We start from the raw sequence: 19,416 nt of genomic DNA, 5'->3' as shown, positions 1-19,416 counted from the left end.
CTTATATGAAGATAGGCAATCATACATGCAACACTATCATTATTTTTCTTATTTTCCCACTGACTATGAAAAAACCTGGTCGCAGGTTCATAAATCCATGGATATTTCCATATGTTTGATTGAGTGACTTTGGTGAATGGCCTGAGTCCTTAGCATTCTAAAGCACGATGGTCACTAAAGAGAGCATAAACTTCGAAGCCAAACACACTTGGTTCTAACCCTGGCCTTGGCTGTGCTGGAGAAAGCAGGATTACATCACTTAGAAGGCTATTACAGCATCCACGTGTAAGACGGTGTTTTGGACCAGGAGGGTAGCAGGGCAGGTGATAAGAAGTCTTTTGAAAGCACAGCTGACTTGATTTGCTGATGGATTGGATGACACGGGTTTTGGTCTAAGCAGTTAGATGAATGGGGTTTCCCTTTATTGAGACAGGGAAGACTATGGAAGAAGTTGGTAGTTTTTTTGGAGGACAGAAAGGAGCTCATCTTCAGATATGGTAGATTTGAGATGCCTTTTAGACATCCACATGGAAGTGTCAGAGGTCAGTCGACTACATGAGCCTGAAGTTTCAGGGGAGATATATGGAAAGTTGTATAAACTGGGGTGTCATCAACATACAGAGAGTGTTTCATGCCATGAGTCTGGAGAGCATCAAGGGAGTGAGTGTAAACAGAAAACTTTAGGGGCTGAACTCTGGGGTCCTTCCATGGGAACATATATGTAAGATGAGGGAGAAGCAAAATCAGGAGAGGGCAATGCGTTGGGAAGCAAGTGAAGGGGGAAGGGAGTCATCAACTGTGTCAAATGTCTCTGAAATGGATTTACCAATGTCTGGTCTCTGGTGACCTGAACAAGAGCAATTTGGTGGAGTCTGCTTAGAGAGGATTCACAAGTGAATGAAAAGAGGGAAATTGAAGATATAAGTATATTCAACTCTTTCTAAGTATTTTCCTGGTAAGAAAAGAAGAAAATGGGCAAGTAGCTAATGAAAAACTGGGTAAAGAGGGACTTTTTAAGATACGAAACAAAAGCATCATGTTGATGGAAAGAATCCAGTAGAAAGGGAAGATTTGGTGATGTTGGAATGGGGAAGAATGTCTGGAGTGATATCCTAGAGCAGGTGGAAGGGGAAGAGATTTGGTGCTTGAGAGGAGGGGATGGCTTTGCCACAAGCCCTGACAGTTCATCTGCATAACAGGGGAGAAGGCTGTGTATCCCAGATGTGGGTAGGGGGAGAGTAAAGTTTGTGAATCTGCTTTCTGGTCATTTCCATTTTTCAAAGAAACAGTTAATTCTCTAAGGTGGAAAAGTGATCTGAGTCTCCCATTCCTGTAGCATACTGTCGTGATGCTCTGTGGAGGCTGAGGGGTTGATGCCTCTGTGCTTCCCTTGTGTATCTCTTGCCTTTGGATACCAAGCTGATTGCCTTGTTTTCTGAGTTCATAAGTGGTAGATTTATCTAGGATTCCTTGAACTTCTGTGCTTATATTGCCTGAATAAAGGGCTTACACTGGGGATCATGGTGGGAACCAGGATCACTTTCTTGTTCTAATCCCTGTGGACAGGCTCCTGATGGGGGCTTGTGAACCCTGCCTTCCATATTCTCCCCCAACACCCCTCAACTTGCTGCTTTTGCCATAGCTGGAATTAAAAGTGCAAATAGGAACAGCAGAAGGAAAAGCAAGGCTCCTTCTCCCTGCTCCATCCTCCTCCTCCTACTTGTAAATTGAATACATGTGTGCTCCATGCACAGTTGCAGGTGAGGCATAAAAGGGTGGATTAGTGGTACTTCCAGCTTCCTTTCTTTAGGAGCGTGTTGGCAGGTAGGTAGCTGGGGGTTGAGAGCTGAGTGAAGGTTCTATAGCAGCAGGTATCTGGGACATCTTGCATGATCACTATTTGGATTTCTTTCTCCCTCCTATTATTTCTGTATCTCTCTCTTTGAGGGCAAGGACCATGTGTTCTTTCTTGTATCTGTCCCCAAGCCAGAAACAGAATTGACACCCTATGGATAATTTTGAATGAATAAATGAATGGGAAGAAAAAGCATCCTGGAAATTTATGCAGTTTCTCTGCTGCTTTTAAGAGTTACTATGAGTATTTTGTTTATAAAATGTCAAGCTGCCATTTTTCTAAAGAGAAAATTGATTTGTGGAAGTATGTCATATTCACAATAGAGACGGGGGCAAAAATAACCCATAGAGTTACTTTATCATTTTATTTCACTCCTACAGGTAAAATACAAAGAAGACTATGAAAAGAATAAAGGAAAAGCAGATTATAATGTGCTTCCTGCTTCAGAGAACCCACTGCTTAGGCAGCTGAAGGCAGCAGGAGATGCCCTAAGTGATGTAAGTATATTTTTGTCAAAGTGTTTTTAAACCTTAGCTGCAAAAGAGATGAAAATTTTCTCCTTTAATGACTAAATGAATATATAACTTTGCAAATACATTAAGGTTATGGAGTGGTAGGTTCATTGGAACTATGTAATCACAGAAAGGCATGAGTCCCTCTGAGTACAACGTGCCTTACTGTTTGTGGTTCTGTGGGGTTAATTCAATGGGCAGGGAAATTCTCACTTGCTTAGGAGCTCTGGGCACCTGGGCCTCCATATGGATGTGTTGCTTATGAGCTCCGGGCACCTGGGTCTCCACATTGCAGACGTGTTGTGATTTTGACAGAAGCAGAAGGAGACTTTCAAAGATAGATCTTGGCCCCAGAAACCATCATTTGCCAACAACAGAACTTAAAAGATGGGCCCCTAAGTCTTCACAGGACTTTCTAATTGTGTAATTATTAAGAGCCCGACTAAGCTGTTCAATTTAAAGCATATTAGGCAAACGAGACTGGGCTTGGGATTAAAGGACTAACAGCCTGAGAGAGAGAGAGAGAGAGATTGAATATGGGATGATTTGAGTTTATCTCTTACGGTTAGGTTTGCATTAAGCTTTCCTAGCATTTGTGGATTTTATGTAGCTGTCTGTGTAGGTTAGTTATCTTTTCTTTGTCCCTTGAACTAAGTCAGCAGCATAGGAAATATGTGTGTGTGGTTGGGGAGCGGGTGTGGGAAAGTGGCAAGTGAGAGGGTATAAATGGATCTGCCCAAATAGCTCTGCTGGGAAATCACTGTAAAGCACGTTTCCTTTCTTTTAAAAAACATTTTATTTCAGTCATTGTTGGGGTACAGGTGGTTTTTGGTTACATGGAAAAGTTCTTTAGTGTTGATTGCTGAGATTTTGGTGCACCCATCACCTACACAGTGTACACTATGATCAATATGTAGTCTTTACTCCCTCACTCCCATCCCAACATTCCACTCAAGTCCCCAAAGTCCATTATATCATTCTTCTGCCTTTGTGTCCTCATAGCTTAGCTCCCACTTATAAGTGAGAGCATATGATATTTGGTTTTTCATTCCTGAGTTACTTCATTTAGAATAATGGCCTCCAGCTCCATTCAAGTTGCTTTGAAAGACATTATTTCATTCATTTTCATGGCTGAGTAGCATTCCATGCTGTATATATACCACATTTTCTTTATCCACTCGTTGGTTGATGGGCCCTCAGGTTGGTTCCACATCTTTGCAATTGTGAATTGTGCTGCTATGAACATGCTTATGCATGTGTCTTTTTCATATTATTTCTTTTCCTTTGGGTAGATACCAAAGGATTGCTGGATTGAATGGTAGTTCTATTTTCAGTTCTTTAAGGAATCTCCATACTGTTTTCCATGGTGGCTGTGCTAATTTATATTCCCACCCATAGTGTAAAAGCAGTTTAAAGCAGTTTTACTCTCTAAGTGAAAAACATCCTTATTAAACATCTAAAAGCCCAAGTTCAAATCTCCTTTGTTGATAAAGACAGGAATATAAAAATATTAAACATGAATAGCATCATTTACATTTTGAAAACCCAGAATGAAAAAAGTGACAATAATCTGCTTTATCAGCTGCATATTTAAAACTAATCATTGCTTCTTCTTCTTCAAGCTAAAGGTAAATCCTGGCAGAGAAGAAGAGTTAGTAGTAACTCATAGTACCAGTTCATATATATATATATAATTTTGAAGGCTAATTGTTTGTATAATAAGAGATTTCTTATAGGTATAGGAGGGAGGGAGATTGCGTATTTCTCACCTTATATAACTTTTTCATGAAGGTTTGTTTAAAAAAATTAAACAACTTGCAATTGCTCAAAACCTGTGTTTGCTGTGGTGCTATCAGTGAGGAAAGAGTATGTGAGCTAAGAGACAGAGAGGGCAGCAATTTACAAATACACAAGAATCTCTGCTACTAAGGACGTGGTCAGAGGTGGCATATTGGTTTCTTAATTTTTTGAGTTTGGCATGTATGAAACTTAGGCTTTATAATAATTGCTAACAGAACAGTCTTATAATTCATGACATTCCGTGTTCGATTGTCAGGTTTTTTTCTTTTTGTTTTGTTTTGTTTTGTTTTGAGACGAAGTCTCGCATTGTCGCCCGGGCTGGAGTGCAATGGCGCCATCTCGGCTCACTGCAACCTCCGCCTCCCGGGTTCAAGCGATTCTCCTGCCTCAGCCTCCCAAGTAGCTGGGATTACAGGCGCCCACCACCATGCCCAGGTAACTTTTTGTATTTTTAGTAGAGAGAGGGTTTCACTTTGTTGGCTAGGCTTGTCTCAAACTCCTGACCTCGTGATCCGCCCGCCTCGGCCTCCTAAAGTGCTGGGATTACAGGCGTGAGCCGCCGCACCTGGCTCAATTGTCAGTTTTTAAGACAGTTGACAGGCGATATCTTTTCTTCATCTTTTGTTTAGTGTTAGAAAATGTAAGTGTTATAATCAGCGTGGGAGTGACAGGAATCTACTTTAACTGATTTTTTTTCTTTGACAGAAACTATACAAGGAAAACTATGAAAAGACAAAAGCAAAGAGCATAAATTACTGCGAGACCCCCAAATTCAAGCTCGATACTGTTCTGCAGAACTTCAGTAGTGATGTAAGCAATCCTACTGTCACTCTTTCTGTTAAAAAAAGAACCCATTATTTCACCAATTAATAAATGAAGTATGTTTTGTCTTGCAGAAAAAATATAAAGATTCCTACTTAAAAGATATTTTGGGACATTATGTAGGCAGCTTCGAGGATCCATACCATTCACACTGCATGAAAGTCACAGCTCAAAACAGTGATGTAAGTTCTAAGACAGTTGTTTGACTTTCCAAATAACATTTTTCTCAGGGCATGAATACAATGGCTGCATCTTATGCCTAATTTCTTCTCCTCATAGAAAAACTACAAAGCAGAATACGAAGAAGACAGAGGCAAAGGCTTCTTCCCTCAGACCATAACTCAAGAATATGAAGCAATTAAGAAACTAGATCAGTGTAAAGATGTAAGTCTGTAGTCTGAACTTTGAATGTGACTGCCTTCCCTAGCATCTAGTGGTCAGGATATGTTTAAAATGTTGCCACTTTTACAAATAAATGTAAGCCAGGCAATTGCAAGAAATGAAGTCTATTTTGTAGTAAACATCCTATTTTCCCTTGTTGACATCCCTACATTTTAAGAGGTAATTCTAGCTCATTTTCCCAAAGAAGAGTTATTGAAAACCTGAAGATATAGGAAAGTTTCTCATACAGATATAAGAGCACCTCTCAAACTACAGTCTAGTTAGAAAAAAATATATTTTATTAACTACAAGTTTCATTGCTTTGTGGGGCATGAGGTTCTATTTGCTTGGCCTGTGGGCCACCTTGGATCTGACAGGTGATACTACTAAACCAAATGTCTTTGCTTCCCCACAGCACACCTACAAAGTCCATCCAGATAAGACAAAATTCACCCAAGTTACAGACTCTCCTGTTCTGCTACAAGCCCAAGTCAATTCCAAACAACTGAGTGACGTAAGTTCCTCTAACTACTCAGGACACCCAATTATGAGGGATAACATTTCATAACTCTATACATAAAATCCAATGACTTATCAAGTTTATTCAAAAGGCTAAGTAAGTATTAGCAAGTTTAAACAGTATACATTTGTATAAAAATATATTTCTGCATTTTCTTGGGTGGATAAAATTTACAGTGAAACAATTCTGTGAAGGAAACAAATGTAGCTTAAAGCAATGGAAAGAACATGAGTTCTAGAGTCAAACAAAACCACATTCAAATGTTAGCTCTGTCATTGATGTCTGGGTGGCCAAAGATTTAACCCCCCTGTGCCTGATATTTCCCTTTTATAATTTGTGGCTGTTTTGAAGAGTAAGTGAAGGAAGAAATATGCACTGCACATACCCTGGCCAACAGCAGTTATTCAGTACATGAGTTTCTCTCTCCCTAGTAAGTTTCTGGAAATTGGAATCTCTGAGACAAATTTTATTATATGAGCTTTAAGTGTGGATTTCCAAAGCTGTGTTGAACTAAAAAAATAAAAGTGACCTCAATAGATGAATGGCCAGAAATGAAGGCTCCAATTAGAGCATCAAAAGCCCTGATGTCTGTGAGAGGACTCTTAATCAGATGAAAGGAAAGTGGCTCTGGTACGTGAGCACTGACAGTGACAAGAGAGACAGGGCGGGGCCCCTCTCAGAACCTGCAGGGACAATTGTGCTATGCAGGGAGGGGAACATGTTTGACAGAGCCACCTCATTCCCTTAGGGTCCTACCATGGTGACAGATGTGATAATAGCTGCCAAGTGTCCTGCACACAGGTTCAGTAATGCAGATGGCCTACCCAAGCTCTAGATGTCTCTTCTGATCTCAATAATGCTGTCACTGACTTTACAAAATGTACCACACAAGAATTTTTGTATTCTGGAACAATTCTTCTGAACTAATTGGTTCTCTCTCTCTCTCTGTCATAGTTAAATTACAAAGCAAAACATGAAAGTGAAAAGTTCAAGTGCCATATCCCCCCTGATACTCCTGCTTTTATCCAGCACAAAGTCAATGCCTATAACCTGAGTGATGTAAGTTCCTTATGCCCTGTACCATGTGATGTACTGACAACCTGTGCTTTTATTTTTGAACTGCTTTGTTGCAATTCAATGAATAGATTAATGTTAAAAATGAGAAGAACTGTTAACATTTGTATCATGTTGCTATGCCTCTGCCAGTATAACTGAATTCACCTTACAAAATGTGTGTAGCAATCTTATAAGTAATTTCATACAATTAGATAATCGTAATATATAGTATTGTAACCAGCCCTCAGAATGCTACCTCTCATGTATGCTTAATTGCAAATTTTAATGGTAGATCTTTTAGCCATATATTCATTTAAATTATATATAATTCATTTATTCCCTGGGCCTATAATGTCCCTTATTTCACACAAATGATACTTATTTCTACATATATGAGAACTTGCATGAATAAAGATATAGGGGATTGAAAGGGCAGAAGTCCAGATACCCATTTCTATCCTTCATTTTTCAAACTTAATTTTATAAAAAAGTTAAATTATCCTTGGGGTTCTCAATTTCTTCAATAATTCTATAAATGAGTACTAAGATTATCTGGCATCACTGAGTATTGTAATGATTTATGAAATAACCTTTGCAGAGAACTTAAAGGTCAAATGAAAGTGATGCCTTTATATCATAAAAAAGTAAGTTAACTGTAGAATATATGTGCTACTCTATAAAACATTCAGTGTTAGGAATCAAATATGAGTATAATAGCTAGAATCAAATTAATTTGATAAAAAATTCTCATGGGGAGTAGAGAAGCCCAATCTTGGAGAATTAATAGCTCTAGCTTGAGAAGAAATATTTAAAATATGCATGATTTCCTAGACAATAAAAAGGGCCCATTTATTTTATATTAAGGCAAGGTATTTAGTTACCCATTAGTCTTTAAAGGTCATGACATGCATATCACTTTTGCCAATTCCTTTGCTGAATTTTTCTGTCCAGAATCTTTATAAGCAAGACTGGGAGAAGAGCAAAGCCAAAAAGTTTGACATTAAAGTGGACGCCATTCCCCTGCTGGCAGCCAAAGCCAACACCAAGAACACCAGCGATGTGAGTGTGGCCTGGGGACCTGGACAGGCTGGCTTCGGGGACATTTCCTCTTGAGTGGAATCTGGCATGTGTGATGTCTTTGCAGGTGATGTACAAGAAAGACTATGAAAAAAACAAAGGGAAAATGATTGGAGTCCTCAGCATTAATGACGATCCCAAGATGCTGCACTCCTTGAAGGTGGCCAAAAACCAGAGTGATGTGAGTTTCTTTGTAATTCACCCCTATTTTCAGACGTGGCCACAAAGTTGCTGTTTAATATAACCTTGGATGGACGTTAGCCTAACTGAAATCTTGGATTCAAGATGACAAATCACACATGAAAGCTTCACCCAGGTGCTAAAGGAAGATGAACTTCCTTATTCTTGTTGATGCCTTTGATGCCAGTGAATACTGCAAATTTTCCTTAGTCTCCTTAATGCCCTCTGTTTTATTAGGAGGAAAAGTATTCTGCCAATATCATTGTTTTTATTATTTTTCCTAGAAACGAGCTTAATATGCATAAGTATAGGTACATGTGCATGTATATATTCACCCAATGCCCTGAACTGATTAAGGTAGTTTGCAAAAATATATATATAGAAAAATGAAAATAAGTAAAGAAATTAATATAAGGGCAAAGTAAGAAAAACTACATAAGGCATAAACTCAAAAGCAAAGCATTTTATTTTAAGAAATTTATAGAATATTGATCTTATTTTAAAGACTTTAACATACTTATTAAAAATAAAATATGACCAGCAATCCCATTACTGGGCATATACCCAAAGGAATATAAATCATTCTATTATAAATATATATGAACACATATGTTCATTGCAGCACTATTCACAATAGCAAAGACAAGGAATCAACAATGATAGATTGGATAAAGAAAATGTGGTACAGATACACCATGGAATACTGTGCAGCCATAAAATGGAATCAGATCATGTCCTTTGCAGGGACATGGATGGAGCTGGAAGCCATTATCCTCAGCAAACTAACGCAGGAACAGAAAATCAAATACCTCATGTTCTTACTTACAAGTGGGAGTTGAATGTTGAGAACACATGGATACATGGGGGGTGCAACACACACTGTTGGAGGCTGGGGGTGGGGGAGGAGGGAGAACATCAGGAAGAATAGCTAATGGATACTGGGCTTAATTCCTAGGTGACAGGATGATCTGTGCAGCAAACCACCATGGCACACGCTTACCTATGTAACAAACCCACAATCCTGCACATGTACACCTGAACTTAAAATAAAAGTTGGAAATCAAACAAAAAAATAAAAAATAAGATAAAACTCTTCACAGAAATTGCTTTCCTAATTCCTAGCAGAAAAGAAATACAGACAAGTAATATTTTCATTTATTATTGCTCTAAAGAAAACTGTTAGGTCTTAATGTTAATAGCCAGCTTCTGGAGGTGTTACAAAATGCGTTTTCACCAAGTGCTCAACAGAATACTCTTCCAGGACTGTGCTTAATTATCTAAGGTTCACCTTATACCCTTTACCTCATTTTGCATCAATTCTTAAACTCATTTTTCTTTCCTTCTTTGTTTTTTGAGACAGGCTCTCGCTCTGTCATCCAGGCTGGGGTGCAGTGTCACGATCTTGGCTCACTATAATCTCTGCCTCCCAGGTTCAAGCAATTCTCCTGCCTCAGCCTCCCAAGTAGCTGGGATTACAGACATGTGCCATCACGCCCGGCTAATTTTTGTATTTTTAGTAGAGATGGGGTTTTACCACATTGGCCAGGCTGGTGTTGAACTCCTGGCCTTGAGTGATCTGCCCACCTTGGCTTCCCAAAGTGCTGTGATGACAGGTGTGAGCCCCTGCACCTAGCGAAACTCATTTTTCTTTAAACATATTCAAATGAATTATTTTAAGACAAAAAATTATTTAAAAAAAGACAGCATTGGTGTGTGTTTAAGTTATTCAGTCTGAAAAAATATTAGGAAAAGTAACATAAACATCTTTATGATTACTAGCAGATGAGATTATATAAGGCATGAGCCTCTACCACATCTATTCTGCTTTTCTGCTTTGTGGAAAATTGATGGTGAGAAAACATAAATTTTGCACCTTCAGTTAAAGTGCAGCAATGACATGAATGACTTTTACTTTATGAGATATATATTTCTTTCTTTTTGGTTTAATTTATTTTTCCTTTAACAGAGATTATACAAGGAAAACTATGAGAAGACAAAGGCAAAGAGTATGAATTACTGTGAGACCCCAAAATATCAACTTGATACTCAGCTGAAGAACTTCAGTGAGGTTCGAAAAGCCACGGTTACCTTTCGGGTAGGAGGGCTTTCCTACTGTTTGACAAATGATTGTTAACTTGAATTACATTTGTTTTATTTTTCAGGCTAAATATAAAGACTTATATGTAAAGGATGTTTTGGGACATTATGTAGGCAGCATGGAGGACCCATATCACACACACTGCATGAAAGTTGCAGCTCAAAACAGTGACGTAAGTTTGAAGACAATGGTTCATGCCTCACAGTGACATTGTTTGAGAGCCATAACAATCATGATCTATTTTTGGTTTTTCTCATTATAGAAAAGTTACAAAGCAGAATATGAAGAAGATAAAGGAAAATGCTATTTCCCTCAGACAATAACACAAGAATATGAAGCAATCAAGAAGCTGGACCAGTGTAAAGATGTAAGTTAGCTGCCCTGAATTATTGAAATTGAGCTTGGGATTCCTGTGACATCTAGTGGTAAATTTAGCAGGAGTTTACATGCTAATATCTAGTGATTAGAAGGAGATAATTACATTTTACATTTTGGTTTTGGGGTGGAACTGGGGAACACAACAATTATGTTGAGGAAGGCCATTTGCTACAAAATTTCAGATTTTATAAATCTTAATTTTCATTAGTTTATATCTACACGAATTTGGGGCAAAAGAAGGACATGCAGATTTAAGATAGGTGTTCATTATTTAACAAATTCTATGTGAGAAGCCATCCTGGGCCAAGCACTTTCCTTGGTGCTGAGAAAGACAGAGAAAAAGCCGGCCACCTCTTGAGCTCCCACTGGAGTGGAGGAGACAAGTAATAAACTAAGGAAGGAGCACAGAAATAAGAAAGATATCAAGCAATGATAAGGAAACTAATATAGGATGATGATACAGAATTAAAATAGGACAATGTGTGAGACAGTGACCGGATGGGCGTCTTAGGTTGGGTGGTCAAGGAAGGTCTAAAACAGGCATGACCAGTCAGGCCAAGGTCAGGGGAAGAGCAGCAGGGAAGAACGGCCTAAGGAGAGAACAAGCTCAGCATTTAAGGAATTGAAAGGATGGGGTGGCTGAAATTTACTGGGGAGGAAGACAGTAGTAAGAGGTGAAATGGTTGGAGATGAAGGAGGGGATGGATTCTGTAGGGATCGTAAGCCAACGTGCAGTTGAAGCTGAGTACCAAGTTGACTAAAGAGTCACTGTGTAAGGCTTCAGCAGGGTAAGGTTAATCTGGTTGTTGAGTTGCTGTAGGCAGACCAGAGGCAACTTGGGAAGTGGGGATTAAAGGAAAAAGAGAGAGAGAGAGAGACAGACAGAGAAGTGAGAATATAAACGCATCAACTAAGTTTTCAGGAACAAAATAAACTCTGTTTTGACCTGGAACCATTTTTTATGTTAGCGCATGTATAACCAAGAATATACTGATATTTCATTAAAGAACATCTTCTTTTCTAGCATACCTACAAAGTTCATCCAGATAAGACCAAATTCACGGCAGTCACTGATTCTCCTGTACTGTTGCAAGCCCAGCTCAACACGAAACAGCTTAGTGATGTAAGTGCTTTGATTTATGCAAGCGTGGGTGACCCAGAGTGCTTTGCTCATTTAAAATGTAAGCATTTACATGCTTAATCTTCATGGGCTCATCTACCATCCCAATATTATTATTTTTCAAGATTTGTTTAATAAAACACAAATGAGGCTGCTAGATTGAATTGTAGCCTGAGGAAAGTTGTGTTAGACAATAATAAAAATAAATATTTTTTAATAACTCACTGATTTTTAGTAGGACTATCTTACTTATTCATTAGGATCTGTCACATGCACACTAAAACTTCATGCCAACTTAAATAAACAGTGACAACAAAAGCATCTATTTGTGTAGGACAAGGCAAATATTTCCGATTCTTGAATTTGCTAACAAAGACTTTGCAAAAAGAAAGGGCACAGTAACAAGACAGACATCAAACAGTGATAAGAAAACTAATATAGAATGATGCTACAGAATTAAAGTGGGATGACATCAAGAACTGGATGGGCACTTTAGATTGAGTGGTCAAAGAAAGTCTAAGACAGGCGTGGTCCAGTCATGCCAAGATCGGGGGAAAGCAGCAGTGCTTCTCAGACCTCCACATTCATGCAATCGCCTGCTGACCCTGTTGAAGTGCAGATTCTAATTCAGTAGATCTAGGGGACTCCATATTCTGACTTTCTAATAAGCTCCTAGGTGATGCTGATGCTGTGATTGGTAGGCTACTCTTTGAACAGCAAGGTGCTAACATAGCTAAGTCCTAGAGAGTAGTACATCCTTCTCAAGATAGATAAGTGAAAGATACAGTTTGTCCTACTATAAAATATATTTTAATGACACAAATTAGCTCATACCCAATTAGTAAAGAGGAGAATGGCATCAGTATAACTCAGAAGTCATTTCAGCTCGTGTGCCGCTTTTCCGAGCATCTTAATATTTTGTGTCCCAATAAAGAACAGCTAAACACTAACATCACTGATCTAGCCGAACTCAGCAAGCTGCAGAGAAATATAGTGCTGTATGTGGTCACAGTCACTATCAATCACTCTTCTTATTGGCTTAGGTAGGCAATGGACTCTGCCTTGGAATTACTTCTTGCATAGTTCTCAATCTTGTGCATTTTTGCCTTTGGCTCCAAAATTAAACAGCCTCATCCGTTCTTTACACTCCCTTCCTTACACCTAATGTCACCTTTTAAAAAATTTAAATAAAGTTCCATGTTTAATAATTTAAATAAGAATTCACAGGCAGGTGCAGTGGCTCATGCCTGTGATCCCAGCACTTTGGGAGGCTGAGGCAGGCAGATCAGTTGAGCCTAGGAGTTTGAAACTAGCCTGGGCAACATGGTAAACCCCATCTCTACAAAAAAATTAAAAAATTAGCTGGGTATGGTGGCACATGCCTGTAGTCTCAGCTACTGAGGAGGCTGAGGTGGGAGGATCACTTGAGCCTGGGAGGCGGAGGTTGCAGTGAGCCGAGATTGTGTCACCGTACTCCAGCCTGGGTGATGGAGCCAGACACGGTCTCAAAAAAAAAAAAAAAAAAAAGAGTATATATCTTTTTAACTGTGCTAGTATTTTATTTAGAATTATTGTTGTTTTTGTTAGTGCTTTAATTACAGAAGTTCGTGTTCTCCAGACACAACCTAGCAGTATAGACTGGAAATGTGTTCCTGTGTATATAACAGAATCTATGCAATGGCAGCTGGCAGCCCAAAGTATGGTTACACAGCAATCCCCCTTATCCACGGTTTTGCTTTCCATAATTTCAGTTACCTGCAGTCAACCATGGCCTGAAAATATGAAGTGGAAAATTCCAGAAACAAACAATTCATAAGTCTTAAATTGCATGTTGTTCTGAGTAGCATGATGAAATCTCACACCATCCCCCTTTGTCCCTTCTTTATCAAGAAGAAGGGTGAAAACATACAGTAAGATATTTTGAGAGACAGAAACCACATCCACATAACTTTTATTACAGTTTTGTTATAATTTTTCTATTTATTAGTTATTGTTGTTAATCTCTTACTGTGCCTAATATATAAATTAAACTTTATCACAGGTATATATGTATAGGAAAGAACATGGTATATATAGGGTTCAGTGCCATCTATGATTTCAGGCAGCTACTGGGGGTCTTGAAAAGTATCCCCCAAGGACAAAGGAGGACTGTGCCACAGTCCCTGAAATAGGGGATGAAAGTTTGAATCCTGTGCGAGACTTTGACTGAATTGAGTATCTCTTTGAGGCATTTTTCTAAAAACAGCACTAATGCCTTAGCTATATATGCTGCCCTAAATAAATTCAAAGAAGTTCCCCTGAACCGTTCAAATATCCTTTGTTTTTCAGCTGAATTACAAAGCAAAACATGAAGGTGAGAAGTTCAAGTGCCATATACCAGCAGATGCTCCACAGTTTATCCAACACAGAGTCAATGCCTATAATCTGAGTGATGTAAGTACCAAAGCCACAGAAGCCTATGTTTGGTGTGCATGAAAAGAGAAAATGTTATAAATTTTAAAAGACAAGACAAGGAATTGTGCAAATAAACAACTTTAAGATGGTTACTTTGTAAGTGGAGCTTTTAAGGCCAAAATGCTCTTAAGACTCCTACTTATCTATCAGATTTCATTTTCTGTGGTCTCTGTTACTGTCAGAAGATCTCCCATTACCCATCTGCTATTCCCTGGAGTTTTACAACATCTTTCCCATGTAAATTTCACATTTCACCTTCTCCAAGTGAGTGTCACTTTATAGCATCCTTATATAAATCAGGACAGCAGAGTGCTTAGAAAGTTTACAGAACATTAAAAAGAGTAGTTGATACTTATTTAGTGGTAGGGAGAAAGAAACTGGATGATAGATAAATCAATACTTATACTACAATTTGATAAATAGTTTTTATAGGAGAAATAAGTCTATACATACACAAATTTTCAATATGTTTTTATTTTTTTTACTGGATTACACTGTTGTTCTTATCATTCCTTTGCTGAATTTTTCTTGTCCAGAATGTTTATAAGCAAGACTGGGAGAAGAGCAAAGCCAAGAAGTTTGACATTAAAGTGGACGCCATTCCCCTGTTGGCAGCCAAAGCCAACACCAAGAACACCAGCGATGTGAGTGTGGCCTGGGGACCTGGGGACCTGGACAGGGTGGCCTTGGGGACATTTCCTGGTGAGTGGGATCTGGCATGTGTGATGTCTTTGCAGGTGATGTACAAGAAAGACTATGAAAAGAGCAAAGGGAAAATGATTGGAGCCCTCAGCATTAATGACGATCCCAAGATGCTGCACTCCTTGAAGACAGCCAAAAACCAGAGTGATGTGAGTGTCTTTGTGAATCTGTCTTGTTTTCAAGATGGACTCCCTGTTACGATGCCCAAGGGTAGTAGTGTGGAAAAGAATTTCAGGAGCATGGGCTCTTTCACATCACATTCACAAAAGTACTGCTGTAGAGAACTTCAGAATGATGCCCTGGATTATTGTGCCTCCCACATTTGAGGGGAGAAATTACTGATTTGTACTTGATGTCCATTTCACTTTGAAAAATGTATGCGTTAATATTTAATAGAATATTGATTGTATTCTTAAAACCTTTTGGAAAACATCACTAGATATTTTCATATTTTCTTCTAATTGAAAAATAATTTTTAAAATGATAATTTTCAAACTGTCTTTACTTTGGAAGACATTTATGAGTCACAAAAATCTTAATAGAGTATCGTTCTTCATTGACTTTAGTAATGAGTTTGGTCTAGATCCAAGAAAAAGACTCCATTGATTATAAACCCCTCTGAGACTCTGATAAAAGATTTGAATCATCTATCTAGAAAATGAACATTTCTTTTCATGCCTTTTGCCTGAATTTTGGTGAACTCATGGGTTGCTTAAGGCTCATCTATGGGCCATGTAACATTTTGCAGTTAAAATTCTTACTACAGAGAGACAAACATCTACTACTGCAAATTATAGTATATATTGTGTATAAAATGTTTAGAGAATCCCTTAAGAGTACTGAGAATGTTCAGTGTAGCTTGCAGATACTAGTTTTTTTAATGATGAAAGAGAAGGGTATTTGTATCATTTAGATTTAACCATGCTTTTATATAATGATCTATACATACCTCTTTAATTCATTTTGCATCTATTCTGTCATTACATAGCACTTTAAAACTTCTAATTCTGTAATTTTCTCTAGTAACTTCACAGTGAATTATGTCAGTATATAGTGCTCACTTATATTACTATCTTGTTCACTAGTTGAGTCTTTTCAACTCAAGAAGGATATAACTCCCCATTGATAGCATGTGTATTTTTATCTTTTGTTTTTATTCCTATCACAGAACCCAGCAGTAGGCACATAATAAATGCCCAATAAATATTTGTTAATTGATTGATGTAGATGACCAAAACACATAGCAAATGAGTCATTCTCACATAATATCCAGGCAAAATGCTAAGCTGCAGACACAGAATATGAATGGCTTTTTAAAAAGAATCTTTTAAAGCCATTTGGATCTTTGACAACATTTTATATGTACTGGTGTGTGTCAGCTGGTGTGAACATGAACAAAACAGTAACAACAATTTCTTCAAAAATACTTCCACACACCTATTGCTGTTGCAATATTGCTTTATCAGTTTATTTCTAACGAAGACAAACTGTTGTTTTCAATGTTATTGCAAACTATCACAAAGTTTGCATACTTTATTTTTATAAACCAGGGTCTCAATTTTATAGTTAAATAATAAATGTATTCAGTGAAAATGACCACCCACAAAATATGAGAAGGAAGATCAAGTTCCCTTAGAAAGCCAAAAGATCAGATCATTTGCAAAAGGAATTGTTACAGAAGATTTGTAGTGCACATCTGTACTTGCCAGCTTGGGTCACTGTCTCTAACACATATGTGACCATGGGAAACTAGGATGAGTTTAGAGTTTTCTTAAAGGCAGTGGGTCAAAATTTTTCTGTCAAAGTAATTGGTGAGTGGATACAATGAAGCTGGGAATTTGACCCAACTAGCACCTTGTCTAACCATTCCAGAAAACCAGACAATGAAGGGAGTCCTTGAGGCCCAGTCAGGACATTTGGTTTATAATGCTATACGGAAGGGCCAACGTTATTTTAATGGCTCAGTTTCTCAAACTTTTCTCCTATGAAGTCTTTTAACTGCTGCAATCTGAAGCTTCTTTTAAATTGTTGCCCAAATTGAACTTGATATGAAAACAACCTTTGAGATTCTCAGTGGGGCTTATCTCCTGTCAATAACAGGTTAAAAAACCAGTTGACTATCCATTCGAAAATGACTTTATACAGCCAATAAACTAAGTCTACAGCCCTGTGTATGAAGTAGTCATTTTATTAAAATCCAATTGTCATATGGTTTTCATTACAATTAAAAAATGCTTCTTTACTGAAAACTCTTCATAGGTTAAATTACATTAATAATAGTAACACTTGTTAGTGGTCCTTGAGAAACCCTGGTTTAGAATAAAATCATTCCTGTTCCTGACTGAAGCAGAAGCTGTGGCCCGTTGTCTGCTGTGACCCAGACAGTTTCTCATTGATTTGAGAAGGTCTGCCCATGCGTGCTTTTTGGGGGAATTTCAATGGTATGTAACATATGAACACATTTTTGGGCAAAATAACTACTCAGATGTTTGACTCTTTCTCTAACTTGTATTTATTGTTTATGAAAGATCTCTGTCTTTTCTGGAAATCCATCGAGGATTTGTGATAATAAATGATAATTTCCTATTCACAGCGCGAATATCGAAAAGATTATGAAAAGTCAAAAACTGTCTACACGGCACCTCTTGATATGCTCCAAGTCACTCAAGCTAAGAAATCTCAGGCAATTGCCAGCGATGTTGATTATAAGCACATCTTACACAGTTACAGCTACCCCCCTGATAGCATCAATGTGGACCTTGCCAAGAAGGCATATGCGCTGCAGAGCGATGTGAGTAACCAGGGTTTCTGTAGCCCCTCTTTTAAAAAGATGGAAACTGAAATGGACTTTGAAGTTGAGTGAGGTTTTTGCACTTCTCAGAGGTATCTGCATTGTCCTATGTATGTAAGCAAACAACCCTTGTGGTTCTATAAGAGCATGCCCTTCAAGGTTAGGAAGAACTGATCTGGCTTGCACCCTATCACTGTTTCCCTCTGGGAAATATATCAACCTTGCTAAGTTTAGAGTCCTCCTCTGTAAAATGGAAATAAATCAAAAACATTGTTTGGAGGATGTAAATGCATGCAAAATACTTAGCATGGTGCCAGGCCCTGGTGAGTTCTCAAAAAACATTCAGTATTTATCATCGCTATTATCATAATCATCACATTCATCATTATCAATGATTTTTACATAGATTCCTATCTGAAAAGAAAATATATGATTTAACATAAATATTTATAACGGTTTTTTCTGCAGATCAGAACTTCTTTGAGCAAATTCATTTGTCCAAACTACACAACTGAATACTTCATCCTAACAATTCTATTTTTTAAAATGTGACAAAATACACATAACATAAATTTACCACCTTTGCAATTTTCAAGTGTACAGTTCAGTGGTGTTAAGTATATTAACATTGTTGTACAACCAATCTCCAGAGCCTTTTCATCTTCCCAGACTGAAATTCTATATTCATTAAACAGCAACTCCCATTTTCCTTCTTCCCCTAGCTTGTGGCAACCACCAATCTACGCTTTGTTTCTAAGTTTGACTAACCCTAGATACCTCATATATGTGAAGTCATACAGTATTTGTCTCTTTGTGATTGGCTTATTTCACTTAGCAAAATGTCCTCAAGGTCCACCCATGTTGTAGCATGTATCAGAATTTCCTTCATTTTTAAGGGTGAATAATATTCTATTATATCGATATGCCATATTTTATTCACCCATTCATCTGTTGGTAGACATTTGGGTTGCTTCCACCTTTAAGCTATTTTGAATAATGCTGCTATGAATATGGGCATGTGAATATCTCTTTGAGATCCTGCTTTCGATTCTTTTGGGTATAAACCCGAAGTTGAATAGTTGGATCACATGGTAGCTCTATTTTTTATTTGTAGAGGAACCACCATACTGTTTTCTGCAGCAACTGCAAAATTTTACATTCCTACCACTAACAATTCTATATTATACATTGTTATTCTACTTGTTATTAGTTTGATTTTGTTATGTTTTTTCATCTCAAATAGATCATAAGCCTCTGACGGGCAGGAACTAAATGCTTTCTTGATTTTCCATTCTACTTAAAATGCCCAGAGTAAAAAACAACAGTTTGAATTTTGTATCTAAAACATAAATTTTTGGTACCACCTATGGTCAGACAACAAGAGTAGCATTTTAATAGCATCAAGTAACTGTGCCTCAACTAGGACCAATTCCAAATAATAACCGCTCTCTTATGCAAATTAACGAGTGCAACTATTTTAAAGTGTTTTGTTAGCCAATGTAGAAACACTCCAAAGTTGACCAGTACACATGAAGGGCCATGTGTGCAAATACTTAGTACGAATAGTTCTATTAAGTCTTATACAATTAGGAAATTAGAAAATGAGCAAATAACCCACCTTCAATGTGGCCTTCTATTTTAATTTGATAGAAACATAATACTTAAAGTTC

At 37.8% G+C, this 19,416-nt stretch overlaps 1 protein-coding gene across 1 annotated transcript in view; it reads left to right on the top strand.

The window, feature by feature from the left end:
- Positions 1-19,416, top strand: part of NEB (nebulin) — a 241,876-nt gene that overhangs the window by 24,543 nt on the left and 197,917 nt on the right. Inside the window, exons 12-27 of the mRNA XM_034954281.3 lie at positions 2,236-2,352; positions 4,873-4,977; positions 5,064-5,171; positions 5,269-5,373; positions 5,786-5,884; positions 6,845-6,949; positions 7,898-8,005; positions 8,091-8,204; positions 10,170-10,271; positions 10,366-10,473; positions 10,564-10,668; positions 11,704-11,802; positions 14,128-14,232; positions 14,790-14,897; positions 14,991-15,104; positions 17,549-17,746. Of these exons, the coding sequence (XP_034810172.2) occupies positions 2,236-2,352; positions 4,873-4,977; positions 5,064-5,171; positions 5,269-5,373; positions 5,786-5,884; positions 6,845-6,949; positions 7,898-8,005; positions 8,091-8,204; positions 10,170-10,271; positions 10,366-10,473; positions 10,564-10,668; positions 11,704-11,802; positions 14,128-14,232; positions 14,790-14,897; positions 14,991-15,104; positions 17,549-17,746 (1,800 nt within the window). The remainder of the gene's footprint in view (positions 1-2,235; positions 2,353-4,872; positions 4,978-5,063; positions 5,172-5,268; positions 5,374-5,785; positions 5,885-6,844; positions 6,950-7,897; positions 8,006-8,090; positions 8,205-10,169; positions 10,272-10,365; positions 10,474-10,563; positions 10,669-11,703; positions 11,803-14,127; positions 14,233-14,789; positions 14,898-14,990; positions 15,105-17,548; positions 17,747-19,416) is intronic.

This window comes from Pan paniscus, chromosome 13, assembly GCF_029289425.2.
Source record: "Pan paniscus chromosome 13, NHGRI_mPanPan1-v2.0_pri, whole genome shotgun sequence".
In the NCBI taxonomy this organism is placed as follows: Eukaryota; Metazoa; Chordata; class Mammalia; order Primates; family Hominidae; genus Pan; species Pan paniscus.
This window is presented reverse-complemented; position numbering and strand designations above follow the sequence as displayed.